A 17,565-nucleotide genomic window follows, 5' to 3' on the forward strand; every position below is an offset into this window, starting at 1 on the left:
ATAACTTAAACTTGGTATGGAAAAAAATCTCAAGAAATGTTTGTGGGAAATGTGGTTAAGCAGGAATTCAAATTTCAGTCAAAAGTGGTTTGGCCAACTATAAGTAAACCAAATTTGGACACTGTCTGCCAAGATTTGCTTAACATTTTTAACAGCTTTTAGAAGAATTTTCAATGCTATGCTTTTTTCCTTTCATGCTTTGTTATTTGGGGTTTTAATTTCTCAAATGATCCCTCTTTTCAGATTTCAGATTATAACCTATTTCCTGCACCATTGCTGACGTCCAGTGACCCATGTCAGAAGTACTTCCAGGTCAGATATACTTTCACATGTTTCAGTGCAGCATACTAGTTGACTATTAAAACTTTAACAAACATATATACTAGATAATTGTTTTGATGTTAAACGTATGATTTACTATAATAACATGTTTTGGCTTTTTTATTGTTTTTCACTAATGTACTAGAAAGGTGGATCTTTAAAATAAGATAGAAGAAGTAATTGAACTTAACTGCATGCATGTATTAATTGCATGACTCTACTAATATCATAATGTGAAAACATTTTAGTTGACTATAACAGAAAACTAAAACTCTGTCACATTTTGCCATGTAGGATTGCATGTTATAGCCTGTGAACTGTTAAATTTGAACAAAGGAGGCATTGGTGGTGAGTCTGCATAAACAGCATCTTAGGCATTGCGGGGTTTGTCTAGAATAGAACTCCCAATTCAGAATTCTCCCTGGATCTAATGCTGATTAATTTGAGGCCTTAATAAGAAAACCAACTTAATTTCATTGTATGCCCCTTTCTCTGTGTCGTGATGGATGCTAGTCTGCATACAGTGTGGTGTGGGATTTAATTCTTAGCCTCATAGTAATATAATAAGAAAAAAGCAATTGCAATGACATTTTGAATTAAACATAATATAGGACTGTAAGTGGCAAATAGATCTAGGTAGATTCTATATTTGTTAGGGCACGTACCCCTCCGCAAATTCTGAGTTTCTAAATAAGTAAATTTAAACCGTGGACAAATAGATGTTAATGTCCCTAAATTCTAAAATTAAGCTCAATAAGTATGTCCAAGTCTTTTTCTCCTTTATATAACACTGCATGTTACATCTCAACAGAGAACTAAAATTAAAACATAATAAAATAAACACTAAGCTAAGTAGAGGCAGTTGAGTGACCAGAAATATCCTTTTATTAAAGACAGCTGAAAACAATGTGACCAACCTAAGTTCACACAGGAAAATTAGGAACTTAGAGGCAATTCTTAGAAGCCGGTTTAGGGGCAGGGAGTAGATTTTCTTTGTAAATCCATATTTGAATAAGTATATTAATTTTGCAAAATCAAAGCAAATACATGTGTCCTTTGACGAATACATTTTAAGTGTTGAGAAGAATTCCTTCTAGGAATTTAAAGTCTTTTATTACATTGTAAAATAGACTCAGCATGGAAACATAAGAATAAAGCTGGCAAACATGTAAACGAGGTGTTTTCCTCTAAATAGAGGCGAACTAATCAAATAACTTATAGAAATTTCTCATTGTCACTATATTTTGTTATACCAATTATTCACTTTAACTGTTGTTACTCAAATTGCTTTATTCATTGGTAGTTATATAAGAGATAATGAAACCATTATCCAGCGTGGTTTTTTTTTTTTTTTTTTTTTTTTTCTTCTTTTGCGGTACGCGGGCCTCTCACTGTTGTGGCCTCTCCCGTTGCGGAGCACAGGCTCCGGATGTGCAGGCTCAGCGGCCATCCGCGGCATGTGGGATCTTCCCGGACCGGGGCACAAACCCGTGTCCCCTGCATCGGCAGGCAGACTCTCAACCACTGCGCCACCAGGGAAGCCCAGCGTGGTTTTTAATAACACCTATTACTATCATGCATTGGTATAGGATGTAACACATTTTACAAGGAAAACGGTATTTTTATTTCAATAGAGTATCATTCCAGCCATTTTTTACGTGAAAATCCAATGGCAGCTAGTGAAGTAGAGTATGGACCAATAATTGGGATAAGGTTTGCTTTCAAGCCCATTTTCAACTCTTAGGAGCTGTGACTACAAAGAGCCTTTAAAAAAACAAACATGCCAGAATGTATACCCTTATATGTCTTGGAAAATTCTTGTTGAACCTTCGAGATTCAACATGGAAGTCCCTTCCGAGTAGGTCTCAGCCTGTGACATAGTAGAGTAATTACCCTATTTCAAGGACACTGCCGTTGTCTAATGTTTTTTTTTTTCTCTTTTGGAATTGACTTGAGGCCAGCTTATCAGTTTTTCAAGAAAATCTGTGTTGTTACTTTAGCTTACCTACTTTTCCTCACCTAAACCAGCTTGATCACTGACTATGTTAATCAAACGTGGCCATAAAACTCTAGAGCTATATTTAAAAAATACAGTTGTCTTCAGAAGACATCATTTAGAAGAAGATGAAATGCTGAAAACAGCTTAGAAATTGAGCAAAGAAAATATCCTTGGGATAAGCATATACTATCCCAAGGTGACTACATCTGCTGGGTGTGATGTTGGAATACCAGGTTAATTTCCCACCTGGAGTGCCTTTCTCTTCCTTGTCCACTGGTGGACCCTAACCCTAACCCTATCCTTCAAGACCCAGCTCAGCTGTTCCTTTTGTGGGAGTCTTCCTTAAACCTCTGTCCTCATCCTTAATACCTTCTCGTAAGACCCTGTGGGTACTTTAGACATTGGGAGTTTTGTTAATAAGGTATCCTTTTGTCTCTGCCCTGTCTGAGTTTCTTGAAGAAAAGTGTTTGGTGCATTTTTTTTTTTTGACTTTCCTCAGATCCACTTGGGATGTTGAGTAGAGTGAGCCCTCAGGCAATTTAGCTGAATGGGGCATGGGAAACCCCTTAGGTGGGTCAGACCTAGTGGGTGAAATCACCTCTTTATCTTGGAGCCTGGGGAGGTTGTCCTCCTGGTTTAAAAACTTCTAAGGTTCTAATCCTGTGATCTCTCTGACCCAGGGACCCAAGCTGCCTCCTAATAACCTTTGCCTCCTTTGTTCATAGAGAAGTTCTTATCATTTTTGTCACATTGAGAGTTTACTTTCATGAGTAATTTCAGGAAACCAGCTTTATCTTGCCTCTCCTTCCTAAAAGAAAAAAAAAATCTGAGTTTACTTCATTTCCTTAATACTTTGAGGTCTAGTTCAAAAGGCAACATTCCTCAGGGCAGAAATTTTGCTGTTAACTCCTCAGTGGAAATAAAGTTGTATAGCAGAAAAATTTAAAAAATGAAGAAAATGTGAAGTCTCATTTAAGAATTGGTCAGGCGTTGAGCTTCCCCGGCCCGTTTGTCAATTTCCAATTTTGTTAAACATGCCAAGGGAGCAGAGAGAGAGCAGCAGGTTATTGAAGAGAGGAGTTTCCTGTCATTACTGACAAACTTTCTTTGACAGGAGGCTAGAGGTCTCAGAAAAGAGAAGGGGGGAGGGCAGGTTTAACTCCGGGCTCCAGCATGGGTTTATATTAGGATGTCACCTGAGTTACGGGGTTACATCTCAGGGCTGGGATCTTTGCGACTCAGGGTTTGAGGAAAGCTTTGTTAGTTAGCCATGAAATTAAAGTGACCCTGGCTTACCTAATTTTAGTTAGGCTTCATAAAAAATACTCTGTGCATTATATTAACTACAGCTCTTTTAGTTGCTGAAAATCTATTGGCTTCAATACCCTGGAAGTCCTGGCGCCTCATGTTTCAGGCAAGACTCGTTTCAGGGATTCCAGCAGTGTCATTAGGGCGTGTTCACTTTCTCTCTGTTTCCTGGCTGTCTCTGCCCGTTTGTTAGGTCTTACGTACACAGGTGTCTCTTCATGGTGACCTCTTAAAGCTCTAGGCTTATAAATCGTCTAGTTCAAGAAAAAGAGAAAAGAGAGCACTTCTCTTCTGATCATTCTGGCAGAAGGCTTAGGATTGGTCATATGCTTTTCCTTGATCCAGTCACCACAGCCATGGAGATGTGCTCCTCTGATTGGCTGGGCCTAGGCCATGGACCTCGTGAATAAGGGGTAGCGTCATCTCTGCCTGAAACACAGGGGCTGAATTCCTCTGTGAGAGCAGATATTTTAATTTTGTCAGTTTTGTTCACTGCTGTCTCCTCAGCAGTTAGAACTGTATCTGTTGCATAGTAATGCACGAAAAAATATTTGTTGAATGAATGAATGAGTGTGGACGGAGGCTGATTCTCAAGAAAAACTGTGAAGCTTTTACCAGGAAAGCAGGAAATACATGCCAGGTCATAACAGATGTTTGTGCATCGTGCATGCAGGAGAGTGACAGCAGGAATAATATGAGCTCTCGTCACACTCTTAGCTCTGAACGTATACTGAGCTCTGGAGCCTCTTGAATGGATGTTACATCTTTGTGAGTTATACTCGAGACAGCATGATGAATAGATGCGGAGGTGATGGCAAAGTCATGGGTCCCATTCACCTTCGAGATATCCAGGGGCAGAGCCACCTTTGTACTGAAGACAGGCCCTCAGGGTTATGGACATTTGCTTGCTCATTCCTCATTCATTTTGCTTATTTTGTACCCTGTTGTGTTCCTGACCTTGGCATGTAATAGATGCTCAGAGAGTATTTAGTTAATGAATGAGTGAAAAATATTTAGTTAATAAATGAGTGAACGATTAATGAACCAAACATTTATTGGGTGCTCTTATGTGCCAGGCTTTGTAAAAGGAACTGGAAACTCTGGAATATAAAAATGAAAGAGGAATGCCAATCAAAATTAAATCACACTTGTTTGGGTAGCTATAATCAAAAAGAGACAATAGCAAGTGTTGACAAGAATGTAGAGAAATCAAAACCTTCATGCATTGCTAGTGGGAATGTAAACTGGTACAACTGCTTTGCAGAACAGTCTAGCAGTTCCTCACAAGGTTTTATACACACACACACACACGTATACATATGGTATGTATGTCTATATATACGTGTGCACATCACAGGAGAATTATAATCAGCAGTTCCGCTCTTGGGTATATATCCAAGAGAATTGAAAACATATGTCCACACAAAAACTTGTACACAAATGTTCATAGCAGCATTATTCATAATAGCTAAAAAGTGTAAACAGTCCAAATACCTGTGTTAACTGATGAACAGATAAACAAAATGGGGTAGATCCATACAGTAGAATATGATTTGATCATAACAAGGAATGAAGTAGTGACACATACTAAAACATGGATGGTCCCTAAGGATACACATAAGTGAAGGAAGCTAATCACAGAGACCACATATTGTATGAGTCTGTTTATATGAAATGCCCAGAACAGGCAAACCCATGAAGACGGAAAGTAGATTAGTGGTTTTCAGGGGCTTAGGGGAGGGAGGAATAGAGAGTGACTGCTAATGAGTACAGGATTTCCTGTTGGGGTGATAAAAACGTTCTGCAATTAGGTTGTAGTGATGAATGCACAACTCTGTGCATATGCTAAAGACCCCTGAATTATACTTTAAAAAGGTGAACTTTATGGTATGTGAATTATATCTCAATAAAACTGTCATAAAAAGTGAACAAAACAGTCACTGCCCTCAAGGCACTTGCATTGTTGAAGGGGAGAGAGATCTCTCCATTGATATTATAGTATAGTATAGAAGTGCTGATGTGAACTGCATGTCACACACCTAGCACAGAGGATTATGTTCAGGAGTCAGAGAAGACCTAAAGGAGCACATGTGAGCTGGGTTTTGAAGGATTTATAGGAGTTTTCAGGCAGGAAATAGGGCAGGGGTAAAGCAGATGAGGGCAAAGGACCTTCCCGGGCAGAGGAAACAAATTCTATGTGCAGAGGCAAAGAGTTGTGAAGAGGCTTAGCATCCTCAGAAAAGTTCACTGTTGCTGTCATGTAGGGACCACGATGGGAGGGGGAGGTGCAGTGACAGGAGATGTGGTGGGAAGGGTAGATTTAGGCTAGCAGAGGAGAATTTGAAGTGCCTTGTATACTGAGCTGAATTTGGACAACAGGGAGCCAGTAGAATTTTTTTTTTTTTTTCTCCCGGGCCCAGCCGCTCCATGGCATGTGGGATCTTCCCAGACTGGGGCACGAACCTGTGTCCCCTGCATCGGCAGGCAGACTCTCAACCACTGCACCACCAGGGAAGCCCCAGTAGAAATTTTTAAACTGAGAATTGCACCGTCCGTTTGTTTTTAGAATTGCAGAGGACGAACTGTGTCAGTGTAGACTGGAGTTTGAGAGACTGTTGTGCTTGGGAGATATAGGAGGAAACTTCAAGTGGTGAGAACCTGAAAGCAGCCATAAAGATGGTGAGAAGGGGGAACTCAATTTATTGGAGAAACGTTTTCTAGTAAAATTGACAGAATTTGGTAGGATAAGAAACTCATGAAGGGCTATTCCCAGGTTTCCAGGCAGGGAATTTGGGAGAATGGCAATGCCATGAATTCTCAGTTAGCATCCAGCCCGTGCATTAGTGGACTTAACTTCCCCTCTTTCCCCAGTTTATAGGGAGTAGTACACCAAGTTTTCTTTGATCTATAACTATAGTAAAATCATGTGAGGCAGAGAAAAATGGAACCAGCTTAAATACACCAACTTTTGATTAGAGTCTCAATATAGCATCTTTCATTCTATATCCTTTCATTTCCACGTCCATAGCGCATCTGTTTTTCAACATAATTTGTTATATTACTGTTATGTTGCTATTTCCCATTCTACTTAATTCTCTTCTGTTCAGTGTTATTAATGATACAGATGGTAAACAGGAGGAGATAAGGAACAGAGGAAGGCCCGGAATTGGGTGATGGGGATCACGGGGTGACAGGAGCACGTGTGCTGTGTGCACCAGAGCCTCTGCTGGGCCTCCAGTTTTCTTCACACCAAAGCACGGAGAACTTTAAGCTGTTGGGATCACAGCTGGTGAGAAATCATGTTTGGCAAAGAAGTACACCAGTCTGCTCTGGGTCAAAAAAAAAAAGGCTATTTGACTCTAAATAGTCTTTTCTTCTTTGGGGAGTTATGACAGAATTGAACAGGAATTTTCTTGAGCTGAGACTGAGGAACAAAATAAATTGGTCTAGACAGTATTGAAGGATTTTATTTTAAATCTTGCCCAGATGCTGCTTGCACGGGGGGAAAGCTGAGATAACTGACCACTGATCACCTTTTCCCTTTCTGAGAGCATTAGTCTTTTTCAAGGAAAGGAAAAATGAATTTACCAGTTGACTATTTAGGCAGTAATGGTGGTTTCCTTTCAATCTTTAATAAGAAACTCAAAAATTTAACCTAGGCTTTTTAAGTAAACATTTCTTGAGATGTTAATGAAACACTTGTCTTTTTCATTTTATTCAACAGTTTATTCTGCGAACATTTACTGAGTGCCTACTGCATGATAGGCCGCTGTGCTTGTTGCTGGAAGTCACAGCTTAGTGATAAACTCAAATAGGTTAAAAATAAAACAGTGTGAGAAATGCCGTTATGCTCTGGAGAAATGGAGATAGATTTATGAAAGGCGTAGAAGCAGCAGCCCTGGAATCTGTCTAGAGGGGCAAGAGAAGGCTTCCCAGAGAGGTGCCATCTACCCTGAATCTTAAAGGTGGAGCAGAAATTTGCCAGGAAGGAGGGAGGGATGCTGAGAATGTGTGCATGTACAAGGAACGTGACATGTGTGACCAGAGTGTTCCAGGAGCTTCTGAAATCATTAATATGCATATGTATCATCTTTTTCTTCCAAATCTCTCACTTACTGCAGTGGTTCTCAGCCTTGGCCACACACTAGAATCACCGAAAGAACATTTCATTTTAATACCCTGACTGGGCCCAATCCCAAACTAATTGAATCAGAATTGGGGAGTGTCTTAGGGGGTGGGGCCTGGGCTTCTGGGCTTTTTAAAAGCTCCCCAAGGTGTGCATGCAGCTAGGGTTGGAGCAATCCCTTGTTCCTGTCACACCTGTTCCCTTACCTTTCAGAGACCTCTGACCCCTTGGCCTTTTCCTTTTCCCCTAGCTCTTCACCCTCTTCCCGGCTCCGTCTCCTGCCCTCCTCAGGCCAGATCCTGGAGTGCATTCCTCACTGTTCACATCTGACACCTTAATCATGTCCCCCTCTGTGCCTATTTCTTTCCTTTTTAAAAATCCCATTCCAAAGGTTGCCTTTTCATTTTCTGTCTGACTTACCTCACTCAGTATGACAATCTCTAGGTCCATCCATGTCACTGCAAATGGCATTATTTTTTTACTTTTTTATGGCTGAGTAATATTCCATTGTATATTTGTACCACATCTTCTTTATCCATTCCTCCGTTGATGGACATTTAGGTTGCTTCCATATCCTGGCTATTATAAATAGTGCTGCAATGAACATTGGGGTACCTATATATTTTCGAATTACAGTTTTCTCCAGAAATATATCCCCAGGAGTGGGATTCCTGGATCATATGGTAGCTCTATTTTTAGTTTTTTAAGGAATCTTCATACTGTTCTCTATAGTGGCTATACCAATTTACATTCCCACCAACAGTGTAGGAAGGTTCCCTTTTCTCCACACCCTCTCCAGCATTTATTGTTGTAGATTTTTTTGATTCTGACCAGTGTGAGGTGATATACCTCACTGTAGTTTTGACTTGCATTTCTCTAATAATTAGTGATGTTGAGCATCTTTTCACATGCTTTTTGGCCATCTCTGTGTCTTCTTTGGAGAAATGTCTATTTAGGTCTTCTGCCCATTTTTTGTTTGGGTTATTTGTTTTTTTGATATTGAGCTACATGAGCTGTTTGTATATTTTGGAGATTAATCCTTTGTCCATTGCTTCGTTTGCAAATATTTTCTCCCATTCTGAGGGTTGTCTTTTCATCTTGTTTATGGTTTCCTTTGCTGTGCAAAAGCTTTGAAGTTTCATTACGTCCCATTTGTTTATTTTTGTTTTTATTTTCATTACTTTAGGAGGTGGATCAAAAAAGATCTTGCTGCGATTTATGTGAGAGAGTGTTCTGCCTATGTTTTCCTCTAAGAGTTTTACAGTATCCAGTCTTAACACTTAAGTATTTCATCCATTTTGAGTTTATTTTTGTGTATGGTGTTAGAAAATGTTCTAATTTTATTCTTTTACATGTAGCTGTCCAGTTTTTCCCAGCACCACTTATTTAAGAGACTGTCTTTTCTCCACTGTATACTCTTGCCTTCTTTTTCATAGATTAGATGACCATAGGTGCGTGTGTTTATCTCTGGACTTTCTATCCTGTTCCATTGATCTATATTTCTGTTTCTGTGCCAGTACCATACTGTTTTGATTACTGTAGCTTTGTAGTATATTCTGAAGTCAGGGAGCCTGATTCCTCCAGCTCTGTTGGCTCAGAGTTTTTATCTGTCACATCCAGGGTATAAAAGCCACTTAAATATTAACTCACCAAGAAATTTTGATGGTATTCTTTCTTAAAATGTTTATAATTATAAGCAGAGTAAAAAAAAAATTCTCCCTAATAACATTGCTAGGATATAGTATCTAACATCGTAAAATAGCCTCATAGCAATTTTTTTGCCATACCTTCTAAAAAGCCAGCAGATTGCCAGATTTTTTATAATAATGTCACTCTAAATACCCAGAAGTCTAAGTGTAATTTTCTCTTGTGTGCCTATGTTATGGTTGTGTGTCTCAGGGAAAACTTCATGTGGGTTCAGTATGGACCCTTTTCATATCAAATGCTGCTCTGGAGTGAGGTTGAATTATAAATTGAAATATGTTTTCTGTAAAATGGTAGTAGTAGCCAAAACAGTATACATTTTTGTTTAAAATTTAGTCATCAGAATAGTGTTTAAAAGGGAAAAACAAACCAGATTCTCAATGAAGCCCAAGTGCAGTAGGTGCTGGGTAAGCTGGAATCCTTATAAATAATAATTCTAAAGAATGGGGCCCAAAGTCTAACCACTTTGGGTTACAGCCTTAGCTATCTCTGTGGGCCATATGGTCATTCTTTCATAAATATGGACACTGCCTGGAGTGTACAGATGTTCCCTAGCTTCCAAGAAGCACACAGACTCTAGAATCAGTGGGTGACTCTTCTAAAATAGCTTATCCTGAGTATCGGATGATGGAAAGGGATACCTCTAAGCTTCCGAACAGTAGAACATTCTTACCTTCCTTCCCTGCGGAGGTCTCTGTTTTGCCTGGTGGAGGAAGGAGGGAGTTGTCATAGTACAATTTCAGGAATGTTGGGAGCTGTGCTTTGGTTCATCTACTGCTGGTGTAGAGCCCACGGAGGTCTCTGGAGGGCAAGGGATCAGATAAGAAAGAAGTCATTCCTTATAGACTGAGAAATCTGAAACCTTAGAAATTCTTGCTGATGAATTTTATTCCCTTCTAGTCTGAGAAACCTTTCTGTCTTCCTAGCAAGAGACGCATGGAACAAATCACTGACGGTGTGAACAATATTTGAGATAAATGCAACTGTCAGATAATTTCCTAGGAGTTCTGCAAGGGCTTGTGGTGACTGCAAACCGCTGAGTCTGTGTTTTAATTCAGTGGAATATATTCAGACTCCTTTGGGGAGTCTAACACGTCTTTAGCCAAGGGCTCAACGCTACGTTATTAGTAATAGTTTTATGTGAGTATGTATGTTCTTGAGCAATTAAGCCATTTCTCCAAAATTTCTGTTTAGTACAAACAGTAAGCCCAGGTCAGAAATGTTCACAAGACATTATCAAACTCTAATGGAGGTTTGATTTTTCCTGGTGTTCAGAACACAATTTCTAAACATGGTGAAGAAAAACTACCTTGGATGTATGGTGCTTCATTGAACAGTGACCTTTCAAGTTAATTAAGAAAGCTGGAGCCCCAGAGGATTTTTGAGCAACTTTTTTGTTGCCTGAGGGAATGACAGAATAGAAATGTGATGTAAAGGTTTAGAAAGCGGATGATTTGCAAGGTTGTGAAGAAGCGAAGACCAGCTGCTGGAAGAAAATGCTTTTATATGATTTCAAAAGAGAGATACTTTTTTACTTTAAGTAAAATTTGGACCCTCAGACCTCCTAGCTTTTCTATAAATTGGCTTTTGTGTGTACACATTAAGCCTTTTATTTGCTCCTGTTTAATGCATGAGCAAACGTTGAAAAGAGAGAGGAAAATGGGTCTGTTCTACAAAACTGCAACGGAAGCATTGGTTCTTTCAATTTTCTGTATAGAAATGTTTGCTCACTCTCTATGCTAAGTAGTTTAATCATGCCAGGCGTCTAATGACCAGTTTTCTTTTTTTTTTCCAGCTGACTCAGGTGTAGACACTTTGGCAGTGTTTATGGCCAGCAGCGGAACGACAGACGTCACGAATCGGAATAGCCCGGCCACACCACCAAACACCCTTAATCTCCGTTCCTCCCACAATGAATTGTTGAACGCTGAAATAAAACACACAGAAACCAAGAACAGCACACCCCCCAAATGCAGGAAAAAATATGCACTAACTAACATCCAGGCGGCGATGGGCCTCTCGGATCCGGCTGCACAGCCCCTGCTGGGAAATGGCTCTGCCAACATCAAGCTGGTGAAAAATGGAGAGAACCAGCTCCGGAAGGCTGCAGAACAAGGGCAGCAGGACCCCAACAGAAACGTCAGCCCCACTGCAGTCATCAACATAACTTCTGAGAAGTTAGAGGGTAAAGAGCCCCACCCACGAGATTCCTCCGGCTGCGAGATTTTACCCTCCCAGCCCCGAAGAACCAAGAGCTTCCTGAATTACTATGCAGACCTGGAAACCTCAACCAGAGAACTCGAGCAGAACTTGGGAAACCAGCATGGGGCCGTGGAAGAGAAGGCCCAGCCAAGCCAGAGCCAGGCCTCCACCGTCGCTGGGAATGGCGACGTACTGCTGCAGAAACCAAACAGACCCCAGTTCAGCCCTGAAGATGGCCAGATAGCCACCGTATCATCCAGCCCGGAGACCAAGAAGGATCACCCTAAAACGGGGGCCAAAACTGACTGTGCACTCCACCGGATCCAGAACCTGGCACCGAGCGACGAGGAGTCCAGCTGGACGACCCTGTCCCAAGACAGTGCCTCCCCCAGCTCTGCAGATGAGACAGGTACCTGGGAAAGGTGTAGCCTACGGTGGCACTTTCTTTTGGTGTTTTCCCTTATTGATGGAATTAATCTCTACACTGACCCCCTCCCCCAAATTTTCATCTGCAGGTAGAGGAGAACATGAGCCTCTTGGGGTAAAATTGGGCAATTTGTGTGAAAATATCATTAGATTCCTCAGCGGTTTCATTTTGATTCATACATAAGTTGTTTGTCCCAGGAAGCATTTTTGTAAAAGAAATAGCTCCCCGGTGTTAAGTACAGTAAAACATCACCTGTTTAGCAACTATACTGCCAGTGGTTAGGTGAACTATTTCTATATACTATGTAGAAATGCTGGGTTTTGTTAAGGAAAATAATAAAAGGGAGACACTTGCCAGGGGCAAGATATAATCTGAAAAAGAGAACCAAGTATTTTAAAATTCTCTGAAAAAACTTTATTTATGCTCAAGCTAATGAAAAGTTTAAGGTTTAAAAAGTTGAAAGTCTATTCATTAAAGACATTTCCTTTTTGACCTTTCCTGGGGAACATTTTATTAGCCTTGTTCAAGTGATATTTGAAAGTGAGAAAGTAGTGTTTCTTTTAACATGTATTTAGAAGTTTTGGATTTTAACTAGTCTAGTTGAGACCAGTCTCTCCTAACTTTTGTCTATATTTTGTAACATCTTTGGATTTTTCAGAGGAGTGAAAATTGTCACAGAAATGAACAGGGTCCTAAAAATCAGCTACTTTTAATCTTATCTTCTCATAGCCCCTACTTTACTGATCATGAGGTTAAAAGACTGGAGAACAGTATTGTGTCTGAATTCACTGTAAACAAGCACTCACAAAGGCTTATTTCTTTAACCTAACCCTGCCTCTGGTGGATCCCAGGGCTCTGTTAATGTGATACAGATGTAACAGATAGAACCACCAGGGAAGGAACTGACATTTTACCCACCTATAAGGCAGAGAAATTACAAGGACTACAGATGGGAAAAGAGGAGAAAGTAAGACATTAACTTGTTTAAAAAAACAAGAAAAAAGTGGTTTTGAAGTGCCCTTTAAAACCAGAGTGCTTTAAATGATAGATTTCATCAGCCTCCTGTAGCTGGATGTGGCAGTAGAGAGGTTGAGATGAGCCCATTTCATCTCAGAAATGCCTGGATCTGCACATTATTGGAATCGTAATTACGTATAGTAATGTCACTGAGTTCACAACTCTCTATTACTTTGCACATTTAGAGACTTCATATCCTGTAGCCGATGGACACTGTAACCTGCTAGTGTTTGAATCTATGTAAATGGCTCCTTGAGTGTCTCACATTCAAACTCAACCTCGTGTGTCCAGCGCCCTCCACTGAGGCCACACTGTCTTCCTCACGTCGTGGCAGCCTTTCTGCTGCTCTTCCAGGCCCTGTGCTCCCTTATGTAGCTATATTTTAAATTTTACTGAAAGGTATTAAGTAACAGTAAAGTCTCCTCGGTTCCTCACTCTGGCCCCCTTTTTTCCAGTGACAACCACTACTTTTTTTTAGTCTTTTTTTTTTTTCAGAAATCATTTTAGGCATATACCCACATTTATAATAAATATTAAAATTTACCCAAATTTTATAATGATATTTTTAAAGAGTCCTTACCATTTAGAGATACATACTAAAATATTATAGTATAATATATTATACTATAATATTGTATATGGGATTTTGCCCATAAGCTGATCCTTGTTAAAGGTGGGTACATAAGGGTTTATTATTCTGTTCTCTCTCATTTTGTATGTTTAAAAATTTCCACAGTAAAAATTAAAACAAGAAAAAAAATGACACATTACATATTTTATAAATGCTTTGCTTTTTCCACCAAAGTATATATTTTGCAGATCAGTTCATGTCAGGATATAGCATTTTTCTACCTCAGGCTGAATTTAAGTATTAAGCATGCTGTTCCACCCTCTTTAAGCTCCATGATTTATTTAATGATTCCCTCGCTGCTGAGTGTTTAGGGTATTTCTGTCCCTGGCCCCTTTGCTTACTAAGTGCTGGTGTCAAAAAGGGCTGGTGGTGAGCACCAAGTTTATTTTTTATTTTATTTATTTATTTGGCTGCATTAGGTCTTAGTTGCAGCATGCGGGACCTTTTGTTGTGGTGCGCAGGCTTCTCTCTAGTTGTGGCGTGAGGGCTTCAGGGCGTGCGGGCTTAGTTGCCCCACGGCATGTGGGATCTTAGTTCCCAGACTAGGGATCGAACCCGCGTTCCCTGCATTGGAAGGCAGATTCTTAACCACTGGACCACCAGGGAAGTCCCAAGAGCACCAAGTTTAAACTGTACCTGTACACTGGCTTGGTCCACTGCCACTTTCTCCAGGGGGCCTTTCCAGGGGGCCTTTCCAGGGTCCCCTCAGCTCACCACTCATTTGCTCGGTGTCCTGGTGTTACTTGCTGCTGGGGTTTCTCTACAGAACCCATTACAGGGCTTGGCGTGTGATGTGAACTGGATTAGAGTTTTCTGACGTGTTGAGAGGATACATTCATTTTTCATTCTTAAAGTCGCTTTTGAAGACCTTGAGTTTTAGAGTAAGGATGGCAGTATGGTGATGGCCCGTAATGGCTAGCTAAGGATAGACATTTTGAATCAGATGTGCTTGAAAAAGTGTGTTAGCTGTGACCCAACTCTCTGAAGCTGTGAGACTGAGTTTTTTACAAATGCTAGAAGCCATCCCTTCAAAATCATCACTTCGGGATCTTTATTTCAGCGTAATGCAATGCCTCAGAATATTAATAATATTTGGGAATTCTTTTGGAATTTCCTTAGAGCCAGTTGTGAACTCCAACTGAAAAGACACCTCTTTACTTCATGGTCACACAGATCACATAAATTAGTGAGTAAAATAAAATAATTGATTATTCAGCATTGGTATTTTTTTTGAGGTAATCTTTCCAGTGAAACATACTGTTAGTGTTCACAGTGATCACAGTCTTTTTTTTTTTCCACACTGTGTGGCACGTGGGATCTTAGTTCCCCGATCAGGGATTGAACCCATGCCCCCTGCATTGGGAGTGCGGAGTCTTAACCACTGGACTGCCAGGGAAATCCCACAGTCAATTTAAATTAAACACTTCTAATGGTGAAGTCATTATTATATATGTTTTATATAGTATATATGAGTTTATATATATATATGTAAAATAAACACAAAATACTAATTGTTGAAAGAAAAGAAATAAGTGCAAGTATTTTGTAAGATACTAGTATGCAGCACCATTTTACATATATACATATATACAAAGTGTACATACTTGCTTATTCACTGTGTGCTAAGCAAGTATTCATCACAGTGGTGTATGTTGTATGACTAAATCTTGACCCAGTTATCTTTGGATTGTAGACTGTGCTTTGGGGAGCCTGGAAAAATAAATAGACTCATTTCTACCTTAGGGGCACGCTTTCCAAGTTATAAAATATTTTTATAAAATGCTATTTATAAAATAAAATGCACTGCCCAGCCCAGAGACTGACCACTTTCTATTTCCCTTTCTTTCTGAATTGCCCAGGTTGGCACGTTAGTAACTTTCTTTGCACAGTCAATCATGTATATATGTTTCTCCTCTTTTCCTCCTATGTTGTCTGTCCTTTGAGAAGCAAGAGGTTATTAGAAGCCGGGGGCAGTGGGGAAGCATCAGCGGAGTTACTGAGTTTCATAGGAATTTAGAAAAGTTCAAAAGAATGCTCTGACCTGGATTCTAAAAGAAAGTGTTGCATCATTTTGGTACTTGAAAGTGGGAACCTTAAGTCTGTTCAGGTTTTGCCAGAGATGCAGTCCCCTCAGTGGCCCCAGGTAAGCATGATGGCTCAGATAAATATAGGTTGGTCAGATTGTGTGTAGTCTTTCCATTAATCACCTGGTGTTTTATGTTTGCTTCATGAAAACTTCGGAAAGACACAACATTCTGATACTACCAGGGTACCTAGTTTATACCAACAGGTAACTTAGGTTTAATTTGGGGCCTAATAAAATTGAAGATACAAAGTATGAAACTGGGTGGATCTTGTGGAATAGCCATTTCAAAATTAGGTTCATCACTAACGTGTACAAAGGCAGAATATACACCGAGAAAATCAAATCTAGGTGGTGCAACAGTGGGCCCAATGCTGCATTAATTTATCATTGAGAGGATGGGCTCTAGAGTCAACTTCCTGAGTTCAAACCTCAGCTGGGTTCCATGTAGGCAATTTGCATAGCCTCTCAACTGTAAAATGGGGGTGCTAGTAGGGTTTTAGCATAGATCTGTTGTGAAGATTAAGTGAGAGCATCTTTGAAGAGCTCTTAGAACAGTGTCTGGCATATAGCAAGAGCTTAATAAATATTAGTGCTTATCATTATTAGTGATAATCATTATCCGTACAGCAGTGAGATAAAAGTTTACTTCTCTCTTAATTACGGATTACCTATATTTTGGGCTCTGATTTTATTACATATTAAAAAAAATTGTTTTTAATTGGAGTGTAGTTGCTTTACAGTGTTGTGTTAGTTTCTGCTGTACAGTGAAGTGAATCAGCTTTATGAATACATATATCCCCTTTTTTGGATTTCCTTCCCATTTAGGTCACCACAGAGCATTGAGTAGAGTTCCCTGTGCTATACAGCAGATTCTCATTAGTTATCTATTTTATTATACATAGTGGTGTATATATGTCAATCCCAGTCTCCAAATTCACCCCCCCCACCCCCCTTTCCACCCCTGGTCTGCATACGTTGGGCTCTGATTTTAGTTAGGACTTTCTGCATCTTCTAAGGGCAGGGATTGGTTTGTCTTCATCTTTATGCTGTCAGTGCCTGAAATATAGCAGGTAAACTTAGTAAATAAATAATGACTAATTGAATAAAAATGAAAGCTATCTACATATATCTCCAAATGGCCCTGATGTATTGAGTAAATCATTTAATATTATATTTTAATCAATGCCTGATTTTGATATTGGGTACATATTTTTAACTTAATTGATGATATTGTCTCACAGTGGAGGGGGGATACTGATTAACAAATTTCTGGGGAAGGCACAGTGAAATTTTGGTTGCCAGGTCTTGTTTGTGATACTCTCTCACACTCAGGTGGCCTTGCTGGGACTTGAACCAAGATCTTTGGACCTAGCATCCAGCACTTTTCCACTGTATCATAGTTCTGAGACCTAGGCTAGTGGCACCAGTGGCTGAATACATCAGACTTTATCCACTTCAACTAGATTATCCTGATAATCTGAAAGATAGAAAATTATATTTTAGAGAACCTTTCCATTCCTGTAAACAATTGAGTTTTAGCTCAATTTTCATCTTCTCTGTAAAACCTTTCTAGACCCTCTGAGCTGTTGAAAGTCCTTTTTTTGTACCTCAAGGAAATATTTCCAATTCTCTGTTATCACATTCCTCTCAGCAGTTTGTAACCTTACTGGAAAGTTTTTGTTTAGACTTGGAGCTCCATGAAAGTAGGAGCTAAGTCTTCATTACGTGTGGATGTGAACCTCTT

The 17,565-nt window shown here is 39.8% G+C and overlaps 1 protein-coding gene and 1 long non-coding RNA gene across 18 annotated transcripts in view; one reads left to right on the forward strand and one right to left on the reverse strand.

Moving 5' to 3' along the window:
* The window catches only part of APBB2 (amyloid beta precursor protein binding family B member 2), a 384,909-nt gene that overhangs the window by 182,647 nt on the left and 184,697 nt on the right, over positions 1 to 17,565 (forward strand). For all 17 annotated transcript variants that reach the window (XM_049709563.1, XM_049709564.1, XM_049709570.1 and 14 more), the window contains 2 exons: positions 244 to 312; positions 11,254 to 12,069. In XM_049709563.1, the coding sequence (XP_049565520.1) occupies positions 294 to 312; positions 11,254 to 12,069 (835 nt within the window). In that variant the 5' untranslated portion in view covers positions 244 to 293. The remainder of the gene's footprint in view (positions 1 to 243; positions 313 to 11,253; positions 12,070 to 17,565) is intronic.
* Positions 1 to 17,565, reverse strand: part of LOC125964346 (uncharacterized) — a 40,902-nt gene that overhangs the window by 20,850 nt on the left and 2,487 nt on the right. Inside the window, exon 2 of the long non-coding RNA XR_007477302.1 lies at positions 10,132 to 10,259. This is a non-coding gene — a long non-coding RNA (uncharacterized LOC125964346). The remainder of the gene's footprint in view (positions 1 to 10,131; positions 10,260 to 17,565) is intronic.

This window comes from Orcinus orca, chromosome 4 (assembly GCF_937001465.1).
Source record: "Orcinus orca chromosome 4, mOrcOrc1.1, whole genome shotgun sequence".
Lineage (NCBI taxonomy): Eukaryota > Metazoa > Chordata > Mammalia > Artiodactyla > Delphinidae > Orcinus > Orcinus orca.